Below are 22,775 nucleotides of genomic sequence, written 5' to 3'. Positions count from 1 at the left end.
ACTTGCACTGAGCTCTGGGAGACCAGCAAACTTAAGCCCAGCCTTGACGAGCTGGTCAGCTGCAGGTGCGGGATGAGCCGACAAGCTTCAGGTGCGAGCGGGAGCGCGCCTGGCTCGTTCCCGTTGACAAGCGCGTCGCCCCCTGGCCGCGCGCTCAGAGGTCCCGGGCGTACCAGCGAGGTCACGTTGGGAAGGGAGCACGGCTGGGCGAGCCGTAACAGGATTAGATTAGATTAGATTAGATTAGATTAGATTAGATTAGAGATGATTAGAGATGATTAGAATAGATTAGAATAGATTAGATTAGATGATCAAGTAGATGTTGGTATATGGTGAGAAATGGTTATATAAATGGTGTTTAGGTGTTAGATTAGAGATGGCTAGATGTAGTTATGGTTTGGTGTGTTTAAAGTCAGGTTATAATCCACAGTCAAACACGGGAAAAACTGCAGCGGATTGTCAACAAGGCATCCAAAATCATAAGCAACCCACTCCCCTCAGTTGAATCTCTACATACCAACCGGACTGTAAAGCAAGCAAAGAAGATCACCTCTGACCTCTCACATCCTGCTCATCACCTCTTCCAGCTCCTTCCCTCAGGGAGGCGCTACAGGTCACTGTCCACTAAGACTAAATGCTTCAGAAACCGTTTTTTCCCCTAGCCATCAGGACTCTGAATTCCTCCCTGTAGTCCCTCCTCACACACCTCTGACGTAAACACCTCCATTCGCCCGTTATGCCTGATATGTTTATTTCTGTTATTGTGTAATCTAATCTAAAGTAATGTAATGTAATGTAATGTAATGTAATCTAATCTAATCTAATCTAATGCTGAGTGTGAATGAGGGTTAAAAGTGGATTTGAGCAGGTGTCTTCAATTTCATCTTCATTCATCAACACATTTGCAGTCAGCATATTTTGGGAACTGCAAACAAATTGTATTTGAGTGTTTTGTCTGTGAGACTGGCTCGAATGACCGTGAACGACCTCCGGTCAACGTAATGGAGTCACGATAGAAATGACATCCCAGTAACAGAGTCACGATAGAAATTACATCTCAGTAACGGAGTCACAATAGAAATGACATCCCAGACCGGCCGTCGTTTTGGTATTGTCTTGTTAAAATGCGTCGGTATTGTTTTGTGCAGCCTTGGCACGGTAGTTTGGCCTGTTTGGTACAGGGGTACATATGTCAGCAGAAGCTTCTGGAACCTCGAGTGGTAAATAGATAAGAAGTCAGTGGAAAGCAAGGTGGCTTAATGAAACAGACTGCAGTGGAAGAGAGTAGCGGAGGACAGGAAATGGAAACAGAGTAAAGGTGAAGAAAGAACTTATTCAGGAGGAGAAAATGAGAGGAGATGATGGGAGGAAAAAAGCAGTGTGCACGTTGTGTGTTGTGTGTGTTTTTTTTAAAGCCACAGGAAAATCCTTCCCCTCTGCCTCTAGTATCTGTGCTGTAGCTCAACTCCCTGTCTCATCTCTCTCTTTGTCTTCTATCTCTTTCACACACGCTTCTTTCTCTCTGTAGAGAACTGGGGCAGGTCTCAGCGCTCTACAAAACCCAGTGCCATGCCTGAGAGCAATCCATTTTGCTTCCTCTGTGTCTCTCTCACGTCTTCTGATTTGTTGTCCTCTCAGTCGTCTTCTCTTGTCTCTATCTCCATTCCTCAGTCTCTTACTTCTTTCACTGAAGCTGAAAGCCATGATTTTCCCGATCTGTCTCTCCCTCTGGCAGTGAGGACTACAAACAGGGTGTAACGACCCTTTGTGGCTGGTGTGCCATCAGCTCAGCAGTAAACACTTCCCACCCAAGTGCATCCTGGGACCAAAGCTAACACAGGCAATCCAGTGTATTACAAACTACACCAAGCTACATGAGAACACTGTTGTACAGTGATATAGATTGTAGAATTGGTAGATTAGCTCATGCAGGTTAACGCAGTGGGTCCCAAACCTTGGAACAGAGCCCCCTAGAGGACACGTAGGGAACTTCTGCAGAGAGAGGCAGAAAGGTGCTAAAGACGTCCATTGCACTTGTTTTGTATGTTCAGTAAAATAGAATAGCATAAACTGTAGTTGCATTAACATTTTTAGATGGGAATTCATTATTCATTTTTATTTTTATTTTTTGCAAATGTGTTGATTGCAATTCATTCTACCAAGGTAGGTGGGCAGCTGGGGCCTGACTGAAAAAGTTTGGGAACCACAGCATTAGAAACTAAAGCAAAACTATATGGTATATGGTTTATGGTGCATGGTATATGGTATATGGTTTATGGTATATGGTATATGGTATATGGTATGTGGTCTATGGTCTATGGTATATGGTATATGGTTTATGGTATTTGGTATATGGTTTATGGTATTTGGTGTATGGTGGTGTATGGTTTATGGTCTATGGTATATGGTTTATGGTATTTGGTATATGGGTTTATGGTATATGAGCTATGGTATATGGTTTATGGTATTTGGTATATGGTATATGGTTTATGGTCTATGGTCTATGGTCTATGGTATATAGCATATGGTATATAGTCTATGGTTTATGGTATATGGTATATAGTCTATGGTCTATGGTCTATGGTTTATGGTATATGGTATATGGTATATAGGAACACTGTTGTGGTGCACTAGCGCCTCCTCTGGTCGGCGCTAGTGCAGCGACCAGGACACATACCCACATCCGGCTTCCACCCACAGACACGGCCAATTGTGTCTGTAGGGACGCCCGACCAAGCCGGAGGTAACACGAGGGTTCGAACCGGAGATCCCCATGTTGGTAGGCCACGGAACAGAGCGCTACGCTACCCGGACGCCCTGGCTGGTGCATGGTTATTTAGAATATAAATGTGACAGCTCAATGTGTACTGAGTGTGTTGGGATTTTTGCACACTTCTTCCATTGTGTGTGTGTGTGTGTGTGTGTGTGTGTGTATGTGTGTGTGTGTGTGTGTGTGTGTGTGTGTGTGGTTGTGTGTCGTGCGTGCGGCACAGGGCGTGTCTGATGCGTCAGTGCAGTAATACTGGGGTAGTAGTACTTGTAGTTAGTGCATGCTGCATGCTGCTTCTGCTTGCTACTCTCTGCTCTCAGCTACTGCCACCGGCTAGCCCTCTTTGCAGGGGTGAAAAGAGGAGCCGAGAGCGTAAGTCTCCCCTACCGGTACATAGCCTCTCTACGCCAAGACTCCTGCAGTGCCCTCCTCGTGGCCACACACGGTAACTGGGTACCTTGCGGTACCTGGCTAAACTGTAGGGGATCTCGGAGCTACAGTGGTCCCCAGAGGTCTAATGCGCAGGCCCATGTGAAGTGGATACGCCCTGGCATTGACCAACCACTGTCCCACTGCCTTGTGGGTAAGTGTAGGAGGACAAAGGCTAGGGAGCACACCCTGAGAGAAAAAGCAACGTGCATGGTGGCGCACGATAGGCGGTCCTCTGACAGACTGGAGCTCCGGCAGCCTCCTGCAGCTGTGGAAGAGTGCTGGTGGTCTTGGGCCCCCCTTGCCACCAGATCCCACCCTCTCACAGTGAAGAAGTGCTGCTGGGACATGCGCACCCCCAGCGGCACTGTAAATAATCTCTTTGCGCAGGTATCCACCTCTGCCTCGGTGAGACCAGCAACCCGGAATATGGATCAAAGTCTGGCGGCGATGGGGTGTCTGGTGACGGGAGCAGGTATGAATGCACTGGAAGCTCCTATCAGACCCCTGCACGCCAGCGGCACAGGGCTATTCATGGTCGCCAGCAGCTGGGCTTGAGTGGCAGTGCTCTTGGCAGACCCCTGTGTGTCTGAGCAGCCCTATTTAGGAGCCACACTGCTCACCCCAACTGGGGAGGGGCCTAGAAAAGATGGCCTAAACATTGCCCACTCAAACATCCTGGATAGGCTACCGCACCTATCGGGACATTCCACTCTGCTGTCGAAATTAAAAAAAGAAAATAATTCCCTTTAAACTGGCAACATGGAACATAAGAACTCTGCTGGACGTTAATGCCGAAAGACCTCAGTGAAGGACTGCACTAATTGCAGCGGAACTCAATCGCTACAATATTGACATTGCTGCACTCAGCAAAACCAGGTTCCTGGATGAAGGCTTCCTGAAGGAGGACACCTACACCTTCTTCTGGAAGGGATACCCTGCAGGAGGACAACATCAGCATGGTGTGGGATTTGCAATAAAAACAGCCTCCTACCAAGACTCACTGAAACACCGATTGGCATAAGTGAAAGGCTCATGTTGCTCAGGATCCCTCTGGCCAAGAAACGTTATGCCACCCTCCTAGGTGCCTATGCACCAACACTGCCATCAGAGGATGACGTAAAGGACCGCTTCTACCAGTCACTAGATGAGGCTCTCCGTCATATACCCAAGGAGGACAAGATCTTTTTGCTGGGCGATTTCAATGCCAGAGTGGGGAAAGACAACAAGGTGTGGAGTGGTGTCATTGGTGGGCATGGCATTGGAAAGTCAATGCAAATGGACTGCGCCTCCTAAGCCTCTGTGCTGAGCATAGCTTGACCATCACAAACACCCTCTTCCAATTAAAAAATAAGCACAAAACATCCTGGATACACCCACGCTCCAAACATTGGCACCTATTGGACTACATCATTGTGAGACGTGCTGATACAAAAAGACGTCTTACTCACTCGTGCAATGAGAGGTGCTGAGTGCTGGACAGATCACCGGCTCATCATGACCAGGCTCCAGGTGGAGGTACGCCCTGCTGTTCGTCTCCAAAGGTCAGGAAAGAAGAGGCTTGACTGTACCCGGCTAGAAAAGGCTGAGGTCCAGAACAATCTCCGCCTCTCTCTGGCTGAAAACCTGGAAGACATTGAGCTTCTCTTGAGCACGGATGATTCCATTGACAGGAAATGGTCTTCCTGTGAGCTCCACACTCTACAAGGCAGCATCCCAATCCATCGGTTACAAGAGCAGAAAACACCAGGACTGGTTCAGTGACAACACAGGCACAATAACTTCCATACTCAAAGGCATGCATAAAGCACACAGTGCTGTCCTCAACAATCCACATCAGCTACAGTCCGGCAACAATGGCAAGCATCCAGAAGAGAGGTGCAGTCAAAATTGCGTGCCCTGCAGAATGAGTGGTGGATATCGAAGGCAAATGAAATACAATCCCATGCCGATAGAAATGATATGCACAACTTTTATGATGCAGTGAAAACCATTTACAGCCCAAGAACTGCTCTGTCTCCCCCTGAGTCTGATGATGGTACCACCCTCATAAAGGACCAGAAACTCATCACAAAAAGATGGGCAAAAACATTTTGAGACTCTTTTGAACCAGCCCTCCCCAACAGATCCCTTGATCTTGGATGAACTACCTGTCCGCCCCACCATCCAAGACCTTGACCTTACACCAACCTTTGAACCTTTGAAGAGGTTCATTGTGCAGTTAGGTCGCTGAAAAATAACAAGACCCCTGGCCCTGACAGTATCCCTGCAGAGATTTTTAAACAGGGAGGCTACCTCTGCACCCGTGCACTTTTCCTGTTCATCTCACACGTATGGAAGAACGAAACTGTCCCTCAGCAGTGGAGGGATTCTAACATCATCTCCATATACAAAGGCAAAGGAGACAAGTCCCTCTGTGGCAACAGCCGTGGCATTTCACTACTGGCTGGTGCTGGAAAAGTCCTGGCCAAACTCATGTTACACAGGCTGGTAAAACACATCTCAGAGGAGCTGTTGCCTGAGTCACAGTGTGGGTTTAGGAGGAATAGGAGTACTGTGGACATGGTGTTCACAGCATGGCAACTCCAAGAGAAGTGCAGGGAGCAACATCCGAATCTCCTCATAGCCTTCATCGACCTGTCAAAGGCTTTCAACACAGTCAATAGGGACATCCTATGGAACATCCTCCTGAAGTTTGGCTGTCCACGAAAGTTTGTCAACATCCTTCGAAGATTTCACGTGGGGATGATGGCACGTGTGACCATTGGAGGCCAGGAATCCGAGCCCTTCAGGGTGTGCACCGGGGTACGTCAGGGGTGCATCCTTGCTCCAGTTCTCTTCAACATATTCCTCCTGTGTGTGACATTGCTGCTCCACAAGGAAATCAGGAAGGACAGTGGGGTTACTGTGGACTTCAGACTAGATGGAAACCTATTTAACATCCGTAGGCTCCAAGCGGTCACAAAAATGACATCGGAGCACATCATCGAGTTACAGTACGCAAATGACTGTGCAGTTGTGGCCCACACACCCGAGGCACTACAAGCTACCCTTGCAGCTGCTGCAAGGGCATATGGTAGGCTGGGGCTCTCTATAAATGTGGCAAAGACTGAAGTAGTATGCCAGTGGGCATCTACTCCTCCATCTCATTCACCGACCTTCACCATCTCCGACAAACCACTTGCAACAGTGGAATCCTTCAAATACCTGGGCAGCTTCCTCTCTGACGACTGCAGCATCGACAGGGAGATGCAAAACCGGATTAAACAAGCGTCATCCTCTTTTGGCAGACTTAGGAGAAGGGTCTTTCAAAACAAAGACCTCAACCTCCACACCAAAATATCTGTCTACTTGGCAGTTGTCATCACGACTCTCCTCTACAGCTGTGAGGCGTGGACCCTGTACAGCCACCACCTCAGGATGCTTGAGGCCTTCCACATCAGATGCCTACAATGCATCCTGAGGAGAACCTGGCGTGACCGAGTGCCCCATACTGAAATACACCGCAAGACCAACTGCATCAGCATGGAGGCTACCGTCACCCAGCACCAACTTTGATGGCTCGGTCACGTCATCAGCATGCCAAAGGAGCGCTTACCGTGTGCTGTATGGCCAGCTACATCTTGGCCGCCGCTTGGCAGGGGGCCAGAAAAACGGTACAAAGACCAGCTGAAGACCATCATAAAAAAGTGCGGCCTGAACCCGAGCCAGCTGGAAGACACTGCCGCCCAACGCTCCATCTGGCGGCAGCTCTGTCAACAAGGGGTGCAAAACCTCGAGAAGGACCGCGGTGATCGACGGACCATAAGACGTCTGAAGAGACATGAAGCCAGTACCACACCTACACCCCCAGTCAGTGATTTCACCTGTTCTGTCTGCGGCAGACATTGTGGATCGTGGATAGGGCTTTACAGCCATAAGAAGACTCACAAGTGACAGAGGCAGGATTGTCATCATCGGACACGACGGACAACCTAAAGCAAAGCAAAGTGTGTGTGTGAGAGAGAGAGAGAGAGAGAGAGAGACAGAGGCAGAGCAGATGTTTGCGCTCAACACCTTTGGAAACAGTCACTTCAGACTGACTCGGATTAGGATCTGTCTCTCATCATACTGATGGCCTCTCCATCCACAAAACCCTCAACCCGCCATCCAGCCTGAGTTAGACGGATCTATCCCTCCCTAAAGTCCCTTGAAGGTCTTGTTGCATTTGAAAATGTTTAAAGCCTCCGAGGACGTTTTTTTTTTCTCCAGTATTATGTTCACACCAAACTCGAAGAGAACTGATGTCATGGAGAAAAAGTGCACACTTTCATAATATAGCTTTTCTTTCCCCACTTGCACTTCTTTTTTATTTAATCCTCTTTCAGTGTACTGTCTTTTACTTCTTGTACACCCTGTGTCTTCCTCCCATCTTCTTTTTTCTTTCTTCCATCATCTCCTCTCAGATCCATTTCTTTCTTTCGTTCTGTCTTTCACCAAATGCAACCTCTAATCCTTGTCATCTTCATCTGCATTTTTTGTAGGCCTGCTCTAAAAATGAAACACACCTCTTCTCTTTCTAGATTTTCTAGATGCCAACGCAGAGTCAGCCCCGGCGGCAGTGTGCATCCTCTATGTCCTCATCCGTCTCTTTATGTTTCATCCCCAAGATAATTTCAGAGCCCAATTCTGTCCATGTGCACTGAATCTTCTACAAGAGTACTCACTCCATGCTCTCTCTCTGTCTCCCCCTCCCCTCCTCTCTCTCTCCCTCCCCTCTCTCCCCCCTCTCTTTCCCCCTCGCTCTCTCTCTTTCGTTCTCCTCCCCTCTCTCTATCTGTCACTCTCTCAATTCAATTCGATTCCATTCAGTTCAATGATGCTTTGTTGGCATGACTGCATTAATTACAATGTTGCCAAAGCAAAATAAAACAGGTCAACAGAGAACTAAAAGAAAAAAAAAGAAGAAGAAGAAAGGAACACACAGATCTGGCAGAAACATGGAACAGCACTTGAACAGCAACTGACAGTAACTGACAGTGTGTTGGTCACTCACTGAACCTTAGGCTATGGCATTCTGACACATATTGTGCTGCAAGGTGTGACCTTTGACCCGCTCCTAAAATAGGTGGCCATTGTTCTTTCTCATCCAGCAGTAGAACATTTGGAGTCTGGTTCTCAAATGTCTCCTGGTATGTTTCTCTTATGTTCCAGAATTTCTCACAATTTAGCAGGAAGTGCATCTCTGTCTCCACCTCACTTGCTGTACAGTCACCACATATTATTTGCTCTTTTGGTAGCAAAGATGTTGTGTGTCTGTCCTTTTCGGTGGCTAGACTGTGGTCAGTGAGCATGTACTGTGTAAGGATGTGTCTGTGCTGACTGTCTCTGACAGTGGACAGACAGTCAGCCAGTTTGTCTTCTCTTCTCAGGGCCCCATAACATTCTCATTTGTGTTGTCATTTGGTTTCTATGTCCCAGTGTTCCACATATGAGTTTATGCATTGTGTGATGATGTGGTTTACTCTAGTCTGTGGTAGGTTAGCAGTGCTAGTCTGAAACTCATCTGTGTCAGTGGTTGCGGGGTCAGTTAGTTTCAGAACCAGCTGACTGAGGGGACTCTTTGTTAGCTCTTGGATTTGGACTGCTTTAAACTGCAGGGTGTGGTGGGGACTTGATTTAAGGTGCATCCAGAATGTACTAAGTGATCTGTTTTGGATATTTATTATCAATGGAAATGGCCTGATTCTGCCCTGCATGCACTTGTTGGTGTTTTCTTTTGCACGTTTAGCAATTTTTGACAGAATTCTGCATGCAGGGTTTCTATTGGATGTTGGTCCCATCTAGTGTAGTCTTGCTGACTGAATGGAGCCTATACTTCACTTCCATATACTGCAATGGGCAGGATGACACTGTCAAAGATTTTGGACCAGATTTTAATTGGAATGTCTGTTTTATAGAATGGTCTTTTATTGCATAGAAAGCTCTTCGGGCTTTCTCTTTAAGTGCATTCACTGCCAGACCAAAGCTTCCCGAGGCACTGACCCTCAATCCCAGGTCATCATAGTTTAACGTGTGTTCTAGGGCGGTGTTACATAGAGTAAATAGGTGTCTACTTTCCTGACACCTGGGCTTCTTCTGGAAGATCATCATTTTTGTCTTTTTTAAGTTTACTGTCAGGGCCCAGTTCTGACAGTATTTTTCTAGCAGATCCAGATGCTGCTGTAGACCCTGTTCTGTGGGAGACAGCAGCACCAGGTCATCTGCATAGAGCAATAATTTAACTTGTGTGTTGTTTCGGGTGAGGCCAGGGACTGCAGATTGTTCCAGTAACACCGCTAACTCATTGATGTAGATATTGAACAAGGTTGGACTCAAACTGCAGCCCTGTCTCACCCCTCGCCCTTGAGTGAAGTATTATGTTCGTTTGTCGCCAAGTTTTACTCCGCACTTATTTTCCAAATATATAGATTTGTTTATGTCAAACACTTTACCCCTTATGCCACTTTGGATGATTTTATAATATAAGCCATCAAGCCAGATAGAATCAAATACTTTCTTAAAATCAATTAACCATGCAAATATTTTTCCTTTATTTTTATTTGTTATATTTTTTGGTGAACATGTTGATTAATTAGGGTGTATAGGGCGTAGATGTGATCTGTAGTGTGGTGATTTGGCAGAAAGCCAATCTGACTCTTGCTAAAGACAATGTGTTCGGTAAAGAAGGCCTGTATTCGGGCGTTAATAATACAGCAGAAGACCTTCCCCAGGTTACTGCTCACACAGATGCCTCAGCAGGAAATGGGGTCAAATTTATCTCCACTCTTGTATGTTGTGGATATATGCATGCCCTGCATGCATTTGTTGGTGTTTTCCTTTATACGTTTCAATTTTCAACAGAATTCTGCATGCAGGGCTTCTATTGGATGTTTGTCCCATCTAGTGAAGTCTTGCTGACTGATTGGACCCCATACTTCACTTCCATATACTGCAATGGGCAGGATGACACTGTCAGAGAGTTTGGACCAGATTTTAATTGGGATGTCTGTTTTATAGAATTTATTTTTATAGCATAGAAAGCTCTTTGAGCTTTCTCTTTAAGTGCATTCACTGCCAGACCGAAGCTTCCCGAGGCACTGACCCTCAGTTCCAGCTCATCATAGTTTAACGTGTGCTCTACTGCCCTACCTCTCTCTCTCGCTCTCTCACTCTCTGTCTGTCTGTCTGTCTGTCTGTCTGCCTGTCTGACTCTCCGTCTCTCTCCCTCACGCCCTCCCTCTTTCTCTCTCTCTCTCTCTGTCTGTCTGTCTGTTTCTCCGTCTCTCTCCCTTGCTCCCACCCTCTTTCTCTCTCTCTCTCTGTCTGTCTGTCTGTCTGTTTCTCCGTCTCTCTCCCTTGCTCCCACCCTCTCTCTCTGTCTGTCTGTCTGTCTGTCTGTCTGTTTCTCCGTCTCTCTCCCTTGCTCCCACCCTCTTTCTCTCTCTCTCTCTGTCGTTCTGTCTGTCTGTCTGTTTCTCCATCTCTCTCCCTCGCTCCCACCCTCTCTCTCTCTCTCTCTCTCTCTCTCTCTCTCTCTCTCTCTCTCTCTCTCTCTCTCTCTCTCTCTCTCTCTCTCTCTCTCTCTCTCTCTCTCTCTCTCTCTCTCTCTCTCTCTCTCTCTCTCTCTCTCTCTCTCTCTCTCTCTGTCTGTCTGTCTGTCTGTCTGTCTGTCTGTCTGTCTGTCTGTCTGTCTCCCTCCATCTCTCTCACTCTCTCTTTCTTTATCTATAGCTCTCCCTCTCTCTCTTTCTCTGTCTGTCTGTCTGTCTGTCTGTCTGTCTGTCTGTCTGTCTGTCTGTCTGTCTGTCTGTCTGTCTCTCTCATCAGTCTTTTTACATAGTGTTTCACTCTTTTAACCTGTGTCGGCTTTTCCCGGATAAAAGTCATGGGCTCTGAAGACGGGGTCGGCTTTGAGAGCCCGTTCTCACTCCCAACTCGTCACATATGGACGCTTGTTGAGGACGACCTCTTCGTCATGGTTCAACACTCTAGGTGCCCTTTACCGTCAACTTTCAACGTGGAGGGACTGAGATCACTCACAGAAAAAACCCCAAAAAACAACCCTAACCCTAACCCCAACCCTAACCCCAACCCCAACCACAAATCTACCCCTAACCCCAACCCTAACCCGAACCCCAACTTCAACCCTAACCCCAACCCTAACCTCTTCATCACCGTTCAACGTTCGAGGTGCCCCTTTAACATTAGCGTTCAACGTGGAGGTATTGAGATAACTCATAGACACGCAAAAAAAACAACCCTAAACCTAAACCTAACCCTAACCATAACACTAACCCTAACTGAGTTGCTATTAAAGCACAATTTTGGGAGATCCATTTTCAAACCTTCCTCCATTGCTCTCGGCTATACCGGCATACCTGCGCCGCCCACCTTGTGTCATTCCCTGTAGGAAGCGCCCTAGAAGACGGGGAAAGTGGGGTGGTGTTCGGGTGAGAATCAACGCTTACCTAACGTCCTCCCATGGAAATAATCCTCGCCTCCTTCGCAGTGGTTATCGCCTTTTTCCGGTTCGATGGCTCCTGCCTGTTGTTCCTGGCGTTGCTGTGGGCCAACTTCACTTGCCGGTGGAGGCTCCTTATCCCAGACGGACGCAAGCCCGCGGAGGCGGCGTGGAAAACAGGAACCTTCGCCCGCTGGATCGTGCAGCGTCGGACAAAGAGGAGCTTACTGTCTGTCTGGCTCTCATTAATGCTAGATCGCTAGCCAATAAGACGTTCCTGCTAAATGACTTCTTTACTTCTCTTTAATTGGATTTTATCTTTCTAACGGAGACCTGGCTTCACGCTGGTGAATTCACCCCATTTTCTGAACTTCTTCCCCCTGACTGATTATTCATCAGCTCGACTTGGACCACTGGCAAAGGTGGAGGTCTAGCTTCTGTATTTAAATCCAGCTTCCACTGCCGACTGACTCCGTCTGACAGCTTCTCCAGCTTCGAGCTGCAACTTTTTGAAATAAAGTCTACCGTCCACCAAAATTCAATAAGGACTTCATTCGGGAATTCACAGACTCTGTGGTGGGGACAAAAGTGAACTACGACAGTTTCTTAATTGTCGGTGATTTAATATCAATGTCTGTTGTGAATCCAGACCTCTGGTCAAATATCTTATTGACTCTTTTAATCTCCCTCAATTGGTGACTGGTCCGACGCATGAGAAGGGTCACACGCTGGACCTTGTGTTGGCCTTTGGTTTAAGTGTATGCATCACTGAAATATGTGATACACGTATATCGGACCATTTGCCTGTGTTATGTACTGTGACGCTGCCGTGTTCTCAGGTTAAATTGCGCGCCCCGGCACGCTCCCTGCGCACAATTAACTTTGACGGCGTCTCAGTTTTCTGTTGCTTTTAAAGATTCTATGCTTCACACCCTGGATGACTCTTGTAATCTCAGTGCTGATGACATTACCACTCTTTTTAACTCTACCTGCACTGACATACTGGACTTGGTTGCTCCTGTTAGAACCAAACGCCCTAAACCAGTGACAGAGCCATGGCTCAATGACACCACCCGCACTCTTAGACGCACATGTAGAAGTGCTGAGAGAAAGTGGAAGAAAGACAAACTTCATGTCTCCTTAGGAATTCTAAGAGACTGCTTATCAGAGTACCAGAGAGCCGTTAAATCTGCAAAAACACAGTTTCTATCAAACCTTGTGTCCAACAATTGTCATAGGCATCAGGTTCTTTTTAATACTATTTACACTCGTATAAATTCATGTGAGTCTCCTTGCATCGTGCCAACGCCCACGCTCTGTGAAGAATTTCTTAAAGGTTTTACAGATAAGATCTCTGTTATTAGAGCCTCACCATCCTCTTCGGCCTCAGATCCTGCTATTTATTCTATATGCCCAGCTGTCTTAGAGCAGTTTGAGCCCGTGTCCCCCTCCTTTATATCTGAGGTAGTTAACCATTTGAAGCCTTCAGATTGCCCCCTTGACAGTATTCCACCCAGACTGTTAAAAGATGTTTTTACCGCTGTTGGTTCTTGTATTGTAAATTTGATAAACACCTCCTTTCTCTCAGGCTGTGTTCCTGCTGCTTTCAAACATGCTGTAGTACAGCCCCTCATCAAAAGAGCAATCTTGATCCCTCTGTTCTTTCTAATTTTAGGCCAATTTCTAAGCTGCCTTTTCTTTCAAAAGTCTTAGAAAAAGCAGTTTATGTACAATTACAAATGCACCTAGAAATTAATGGCATTTGTGAAAAGTTGCAGTCTGGTTTTAAATCACGTCACAGTGCTGAACAGCCCTTTTAAGAGTTTTTTATGATCTTCTTTTAACTGTGGACTCTGGGAACTCCGCTGTTCTGGTGCTTTTGGACCTGACTGGTGCCTTTGACACGGCTGACCACAATATTATTTTATCACGTCTTGAGCTATGTGTAGGCATTAAAGGTACTGACCTAGAATGGTTCAAGTCTTACCTGTCAAATAGAAGCTTTTCTGTCCATATAGACCAATTTTCTTCAGCTGCGGCCCCACTTAACTGTGGGGTCCCCCAAGGCTCAATTTTGGGCCCCGTTCTCTTCTCATTGTATATGCTGCCCTTGGGGTGCATTTTTAAAAAACATAATATGTCTTTTCATTGTTTTGCTGATGATTTGCAAATCTATCTGCCATAAAAACAAACAGCAGAGATTTTATACAGGCTTTGCTGAGTTGTTTAAAGGATGTCAAAACTTGGATGAAGTTAAATTTCCTAAAATCAAATCAAAAGAATACTGAAGTTATTGTATATGGACAGCCTGATCTGCTGGATGGTTATGATAGTTATCTTGGCCCTTTAGCTTCCTACAGTCACTCTTCTGTTAGGAATCTTGGGGTGATTTTTGACAGCTCTTTTAACTTTGACAAACAAATAAGCTCAGTAGTCAAAACAAGTTTTCTTCAATTACGACTTCTGGGAAAAGTAAAGGCCTATCTCCCTCCAAATGATCGTGAAAGGGTAATTCATGCGTTTATTACCTCTCGTCTAGATTATTGTGACTCTTTGTATGTTGGCATCGCTCAGTCGTCACTTCGTCGCCTGCAGCTTGTACAAAATGCAGCTGCTCGCCTGCTGACAGGGAAGAAGTGACGTGATCACATAACGCCTGTACTGGCCTCCCTTCATTGGCTTCCTATCTGTTTTAGGATCCAGTTTAAGATTTTATTACTTGTTTTCAAGTCGTTAAATGGGCTGGCACCATCTTATTTATCTGAGCTAATACATCATCATACACCAGTCAGAGCACTCAGGTCAGCAAGCCAGATGCTCTTACATGTTCTGAGATCCAGGCTTAAGAATAGGGGTGACAGAGCCTTTGCAGTTGCTGCCCCTGATCTCTGGAACAAATTACCAATACATATAAGATCTGCTCAGATCCTAGAGACTTTTAAATCTTGGTTAAAGACCTACCTCTTCTCGCTGGCATTCAATTCAAGTTGAGCTAGACACCGTGATTTTATTGTGGAAATATACTTTTACTCCTGTGTTTTATTGTTTACATTTTAATTCATTTATTTTACTTTTACATGTATTTTTATATTCATATGTGTTATTTATTTTATATTGTATTTTAAGCTTGTGCAGCACTTTGGTTCAACTGTGGTTGTTTTAAATGTGCTATATAAATAAACTTGACTTGACCAACTATAACCCTAACCGAAACACTAACCCTAACCCTAACTCTAACACTAACCCTAACCCTAACCAAAACACTAACCCTAACCCTAATACTAACCCTAACCAAAACACTAACCCTAACTCTAACTCTAACCCTAACCGAAACACCAACCCTAACCCAAACACTAACCCTAACCCTAAAACTAACACTAATACTAACATTAACACTAACGCTAACACTAAAAGTAACACTAACCCTAACACTAATACTAACACTAACCCTAACACTAACACTAACCTCATTACATCAAAATGAGTTTTATCACAGACACACACACATCAGTTTTTAGAGAACAAAAAAATCGTCCCTGCTGCTGGCAAGTAATTTTAAGAGGTCTTGGTAATTTCAGGTATTTCTGTGAAATCATGTTGATGAATGCACACAGATAAAAGACTTCTATAAAGACCAGTCGGGATAATCTCGAATGTTTGTTTTTTTTTGTTTTTGTCTTTGTTTTGTTTTGTTTTTGCTTTTGTTTTTTGTGTTTGTGTGTGTGTGCCTACAACTACCCTCCACGTTGAAAGTGTACGTTAAAGGGGTACCTAGAGCGTTGAACAGTGACGAAGAGGTCGCCCTCAACAAGCGTCCACATGTGACGAGCTGGGGGTGAGAATGTGTAGCTTTGACTCACTTCCAAAAAAAATAAATGTTGCCACTCGCCACTTCAGCAAATAATGACGTTTATTTGTGACTCAAAAATGTTCCAAACCTGCTTCTAAATTAACAAAATAAAGAAACGAAACGAAAGAAACAGCAACAACACTTATAGCATGAAACATACAAATAGCGGTCAAAAGACTTTCTGCAACCGCCGCTTCAGTCACCCGACATTTAGTGTCCAACCCCTCCCGCCCCACATGATCACGTGCCCCAAATGACCAGCAGGGGCCGAGTGCAAAGGTGCGCACCAAGCTTCTAACACACCAGAAATCAACGCAATCCATAACAAACAATAATATACAATATACAATAATAAACACAGTCATGTATTTGAATACATGTGAAGGAATAAACACAAGCGCAAAAGCAAAATCAACAGCTGCGACAAAAGTGTATCTTCCTTTCTTTGTTTTTTTGACCAAAGTGTATCTTTCTTTGTTTGTTTGTTTGGGTTTTTTGTGACAAAAGTGTATCTTTGTTTGTTTGTGTTTTTTTTCCTACTTTTGTAGTTTGATGTCTTGTATCACGACACGTTATTGTCCTTCTTCTGGAAACACATAGCTTGCCCTTAAATCAAAAACTTATTTGGAAAATTGTAATAATCTCTCTCTCTTGCTCTCTCTCTCTTGCTCTCTCTCTCTTTCTCTCTCTCGTTCTTCTTCGCTCTGCAGATCTTTCTAGACGCTAACACCATCAGACTGGGAAGTATTCCCCATGGCAGTGCCGTGGATCCCCTGGAGGGGGCGCCGGCGGGAACTACCTACACCAAACAAACTGTGTACGAGCTGTGCGCCTGCGCTAATGGCAAACTCTATCTATCTCCAGCCGAGAAGGGCTCCACCTGCCAAACCACCAGTAACTTCTGTTTGTGGAGCTGAGACTGGGGGGCCAGGGACCCTCCCGGGGATTAAAAAATTAAAAAAAAAAGAGGAAAATATAGCTTCAAGCTAATGTTAGCTAAAAGACTGAATCAACATTGACTATAGCTCAGCGGGAAGCTAATATCAGAGTGCGAAAGGGATCAAAATGGATTACAATCTGGTGGGAAGCAAGTGCTAGCCACCAGTATGTGTCTACGTGGATTATGGTATATTGGCTCATGCTGAAAGACCAAAACTTCATGGGATCAGTAGTTCCACCTGACTGTGGGATTCTGCAGATGTCTAGCTGACTGGGACGGACAGCAGCTGTGGGGTTGGCTCAAGGTGACGCGCTAGCCAGCTACGAGCACATGGCTGTCCCTGTGTGAGACGACCTAGCTTGTTGTTCACTGTGGAGTTGTGGCTAGCCATGTGGCAGAAGTCACCTGGATTACATCTAGGGTGGCCTGACATTGGTTCCTGCATAACAATTTAATGTTGTTGTTTTATTTTGGTTTTTACTACCTGCGACCTGCGAGGATGGAAGTCGCCCTCCATGTGCTTGCAAGACGTGGTGTTGGAGAAGGACTTTGGGTTAGTCAGGCAGAAAGCTAAGGCTAACTAACAGACAGATCATAACCAGATAGGCCTTCCCCCTTCATCCTCTCACACCTGGACCATGTGAACATGAACTCTGACCCTTATAACCATTTTGTCCCCTGTCTTTACTGTGCTTTCCCAAAAGGCCAGCAAAGCAGCTATCTGGCGCCTTCTTTTTTTCTTCTTTTACTCTTCTTTTTTCACATATGGTTTCACCTAGGCGTCACTCTATCACCCCTGTCTCTACCCTCCTTTGTCAAACATATTGAACGATATGATCATTCCACAGTTTTCAGGTTGTGTTTCATTTTTGACAGTTCTTGTTCTCTCATTTCTTATGTCCTCTTGTTCGCTACGTCTTACTCCATTTCATCCATCAATCCACCCATCCATTATCCAAACCATCCACCCATCCATTATCCAAACCGCTTATCCTGCTCTCAGGGTGGCGGGGTTGCTGGAGCCTATACCAGCAGCCACTGGGCGGCAGGCGGGGAGACACCCTGGACAGGCCGCCAGGCCAGCACAGGGCTTACTCCATTTCCCCTTGACACATTTTCCTTTTTTTCTCACAAGTCATTTTACTTTGTATTCATGTCGTGCTCCTTTTCCCCCCATCTACGTCTCTGAGAGTCTTCTTTCCACTTTCTCCTACGTGTATTGTCTCCATGCTCAATTCATCCCTGTCTATCATCCTTTTACCTTCTACCAGTCCGATTAAGAAAAAAAAATCAACTGCCATCTTGACTCTATCAACATTTTGTCCGGATGCAGGATTTCCCTCCATGGTGTCTTTTCAGCTCTGTCTCTGAAGACTTGGTCTATCTGATCCCATCAGGTTTATGTGGCCCTTTAGCACTGGCCCTGTCTATCTCCAACATGTGTTTTTTGTCAGTTGGGCATTTGAACCCCCCTTTTCAATGACTCGTCTCCTTTTCTTGCGTAGTTAATGCTCGTTTGTTCTTTTTTCGTCTTTTTATTATTTTGTCCCCGTCTTTGCTCCAATCAGGTATCAAGGACAAAACATATACAACGTATTTGCAGTTCCCAAAATCCACTGATTTAATGTTCTGTCATGCATTGGGTCCCTGTCAGCCGGCCACGGTCGGCCAGCCGTGATAACGCCGGTTCATGACTGGAATGCGCCTATCAAATCCCGTTCTTTTACATGCATATGATGCACATTTATATGAACGTGCAGGTAGTTGAGGACGACTGCTCTGATCATCTGCTTTAGTACTGTATGTAATGATCAAGATGGCTAAGCAAGCTCAGCTGAAAGGTGAGAAACGACCATGTTTAGGTATAAAGGAGAAACTGCACATCAGCTGACTGATAACAGCTTCATGTGTGCACCTACTGAACTATTACCACCATTAACCGTGTGCTCCAGACTTTTCCTTTGTTTGGTCATGTTTAGCTATAACATTAGCAACCGAGTTTCTTTCAAGTCAGGTTTCTTTCATTACCACACAGCTAGGCTGGGGGAAGTGGTTTTCAGCACAGTTGCTCATTACAAGTCACTACATGCAACAGCCAAAGTGCAAAAAGACAGACTGGACAGTACTAAACAGTGCAAAGTCACACACACACACAAACACACAAACACACAAACACACACACACACACACACACACACACACACACACACACACACATATATTTGTGTGTGTGTATATATATATATATATATCTAAAATCACAAGACAAAGTGCCAGTAGTCCACATCCTTGAGGTGTGTGTGTGTGCGTGTGTGTGTGTGTGGGGGGGGGGTGGTAGAGTTCAGTTTCTGAACTGCCTGGGGGAAAAAAAACCTTCTGTTAAGGCGTTCTGCCCTTCCACGCAAAAATCTATAGCGCCTCCAAGAGGGCAGGAACTGGAAAGGGTGGTGAGCTGCGTGGAGGGGATCCTTGATGCTTTTGGTTGCACACTTAATGGTGTGCTGGGTAAACACGAGACGTCCAGTGAAGACAGGTAACAGCCGGTAATTCTTCATGCTTTGTTGGTGACTCCATTTCCTTACTGTGAGTTTGGGTGTGCTTCCATAGCAGGCCGTTGACAGGTTTAGGATGCTCAGAATAATGGCGGTGTAAAACTGTACCGGTAAATGTTGTTTGACTCTGAATTTCTGGAGTTGTCTGATTAAGTATAGTCTCTGTTTGGCTTTCTTGATGAGGTAGCTGGAGTTCATGTCCCATTTCAAGTTATTTCGGATATGAATTCCGAGGAATTTAAAGGAATTGGTTATTACCATAACCAATTCCTTTCAGGTGTCTCCCCGCTTGCCGCCCAGTGACTGCTGGGATAGGCTCCAGCAACCCTGAGAGCAGGATAAGCGGTTTTGGATAATGGATGAATAGATGGATGGATGGTTGGATGGTTACGGCAAGTGACTGTTGTTGATTGAAAGTTGTCTTTATTGTCTTGTCTTAAGTGTATGGCTATTTGGGGTTTGGTTGTGATAAGGACCAGGTGGCTGTCCTCACACCATGTCTATGAATGTTCTCATTCATCCAGGTCATGGTTCTCCAAAGGAGTTGAATCAAGTGCAACTGGACTTGGTATTTATCCTTGAAGACGTTTCGCCTCTCATCCAAGAGGCTTCCTCAGCTCGTGTCTTTCTGACTAGACCAAGCTAGTCTGACTGGCTGCTGATGAGACTCAATATTTATCCTCTAGGAGTCGTTGTCAGAGCTATAGATGTCCATGGCTCTTTGTGTCTCGATGTTTACCAACGCCCGTCGCTAACAGAGCTATAGATATGTGTGGCTCTTTTGTGTACCGATGTTATGGCCGCGCCCGTCGTTATCGGAGCTATTGATATGCGTGGCTCTCCTGTGCTCCGATGTCCAGCCGCGCCCGTCGCCATCGGAGCTATGGATTTGCATTTGTTTAGCAGTTGGACCTTTGTGAAAACTGCAACACGTTCCAAAAAGACCAACCAGGTGAGCGAGGAGGAGAAAAGGACCAGAAGGAAGAGCACAGTCATCCCGTATGTTTCTGGGGTCTCCGAGAAACTCAGGAGAATTTCCAACAAACACCGCATCCCGGTATACTTCAAACCCAGCAACACACTCCGACAAAGACTGGTTCATCCCAAAGACCGTGTACCACACACCCGGAAAAGCAGTCTGGTGTATGCTGTACAATGCAATGAGGATTGCACTGACCTATACATAGGAGAAACCAAACAACCACTACACAAATGGATGGCCCAACACAGAAGGCCACGCTGCTCAGGACAAGACTCAGCAGTCTATCTACACCTAAAGGAGAAGACACACTCCTTCCAGGACAGCAACGTACACATTTTGGACAGAGAAGATAGATGGTTTGAAAGAGGGGTGAAGGAAGCCATCTATGCGAAACTGGAAAAACCATCCCTCAACAGAGGAGGAGGTCTGGGACACCACCTATCTCCCACTTACAATGCCGTCCTTTCATCTCTACCCAGGAGACTCAAGAAGCCTAGCCTCCAAGAACAACAGTCGCTCACTAACGGCTCCAACCACTCTCATGACCGCTGAACAATGACGTCAAATCTAACACCCCCAACCACCGTCGCTGCTAAACAAATGCAAATCAATAGCTCCGATGGCGATGGGCGCGGCCAAACATCGGAGCACAGGGGAGCCACGCATATCTATGGTTCTGTTAGCGACGGGCGTTGGTAAACATCGGATCACAAAGAGCCGTGGACATCTATAGCTCTGACAACGACTCCTAGAGGATAAATGCTGAGTCTCATCAGCAGCCAGTCAGACTAACTTGGTCTGGTCAGAAAGGCACGAACTGAGGAAGCCTCTTGGATGAGAGGCGAAACGTCTTCACGGATAAATACCAAGTCCAGTTGCACTTGATTCAACTCCTTTGGATCCTCACACCATGTGATTAAGCTCGCTACCTCCTGGCGGTAGCAGATTTCATTATGCTTGGCAATGAGCCCAAAAACTGTGGCATCATCAACTTACTTGAGTATCTTGATGGAGATGTCAGTATATACGAAGCCGTTCGTGAAGCGGCAGAAGAGTAGTGTTGACAGAACATATCCCTGTGGTGCCCCTGTGCTGACGGTGAGGGGGTGAGATGTCAGATTGCCGATTTTGACAACCTGGCTCCTCTTCCTCAGAAAGTCCAAAATCCAAAGGCACAGAAGAATTGATTTCTATGTCCTGGAGTTTCTTGAACACTTTGAAGGGTTTGATGGTATTAAGTGCTGGACTACAATCCTTAAACAGGAGTCGTGCGCGTGGGGTTAGAGTCCAGGTATGGGAGGGTTTTGTGCAATGCCAAGTTGACTAAATCTTCTGTGGAGCGGTTTGGGCGATATGCAAACTGTAGTGGATCCATCAAGAAAGATGTGCATGACTTGATGTAAGCCAGAACTAGTCTTTCAAAGGGTTTCATGGCCACTGATGTCAGGGCCACTGGCCTATAGTCATCGAGGCTACAGATCTTAGCTGGCTTGGGGATAGTAATAATAGTGGAGGTTTTTTTTTAAACAGGCAGGGAACTTTTGCTGACAGAGTGAGATGTTATAGATGTCAGTAAATACTGGGGCCATCATGTCTGCATAGGGGCTGAGTAAAGCTGGAGTCAGATGGTCTGGGCCTGCTGCTTTCTTTTGTTCAGTTTGTGGAAACCCTTCTGACTTTATTTCAACTGTAAAAAGTGGAGGGAAACAGGTTAAACTGGTTAAGTTTAGGGATGGGTTTGTTGTGGTTAAAGGTAAAATCTGTATTGGCAAGTGCCACCATGGCTATGTGGAGTAATGTCAAGAAATATGACATATCTTGCCATCAAGACATCACTGTGAATAGGTTGAAAGAAAGAAGATAAAGGACTTATAAGCTATGCGGCATTGGCTGATTTTCCCATTCGCAAATAAAAAAGTGAACAATATCTAAGAAGTTTGAACAAAACAACAGCAGAAGTGGGGCGGTCAGTTATAGTTTGGACCTTTTCCAGGTGACGGTAAGGGTCTGGGAGGCCGGATAGTAAGTGTTGTAATCCATGTGATGTACATCAGGGTTAAAAGTAGATCTCAGCGGATGTCCTCAGTTGCGTCCTCATTCATCAATATTCAAGGCAGTGAACGTATCTCAGGAATCGCAAATGCGTTGTTTACAAACGTTTGGTTGGTGAGACTGGGCTGCTTTACTCTCTGTTGTTTCTCCTTTCCAGTCTTTGTTCCTTTCCTCTGTAGCTCCAGTTTTCCCTGTCTCTCCATCCACCACCAGTACAGTCTTAGTTCCTTTCCTCTGTAGCTCCAGTTTTCCCCGTCTCTCCATGCACCACCAGTACAGTCTTAGTTCCTTTCCTCTGTAGCTCCAGTTTTCCCCGTCTCTCCATCGACCACCAGTACAGTCTTAGTTCCTTTCCTCTGTAGCTCCAGCTTTCCCCATCTCTCCATCCACCACCAATACAGTCTTAGTTCCTCTCTTCTGTAGCTCCAGTTTTCCCCGTCTCTCCATCCACCACCAATACAGTCTTAGTTTCTCTCCTCTGTAGCTCCAGCTTTCCCCGTCTCTCCATCCACCACCAATACAGTCTTAGATCCTCTCCTCTGTAGCTCCAGCTTTCCCCGTCTCTCCATCCACCACCAATACAGTCTTAGTTCCTTTCCTCTGTAGCTCCAGCTTTCCCCGTCTCTCCATCCACCACCAATATAGTCTTAGTTCCTCTCCTCTGTAGCTCCAGCTTTCCCCGTCTCTCCATCCACCACCAATACAGTCTTAGTTCCTT

General features: G+C 45.8%; 1 protein-coding gene across 1 annotated transcript in view; it reads left to right on the top strand.

Annotated features, from left to right (window-relative positions):
• The window catches only part of LOC130112799 (zeta-sarcoglycan), a 605,973-nt gene extending 589,525 nt beyond the window's left edge, over nt 1-16,448 (top strand). Inside the window, exon 7 of the mRNA XM_056280290.1 lies at nt 16,242-16,448. Coding sequence (XP_056136265.1) covers nt 16,242-16,448 — 207 coding nt within the window. The remainder of the gene's footprint in view (nt 1-16,241) is intronic.
• Nucleotides 16,449-22,775: the final 6,327 nt, after the last annotated feature.

This window comes from Lampris incognitus, chromosome 5, assembly GCF_029633865.1.
Source record: "Lampris incognitus isolate fLamInc1 chromosome 5, fLamInc1.hap2, whole genome shotgun sequence".
In the NCBI taxonomy this organism is placed as follows: domain Eukaryota; kingdom Metazoa; phylum Chordata; class Actinopteri; order Lampriformes; family Lampridae; genus Lampris; species Lampris incognitus.
The sequence above is the reverse complement of the archived record's forward strand: the minus strand, read 5'-3'. Positions and strand labels throughout refer to the sequence as shown.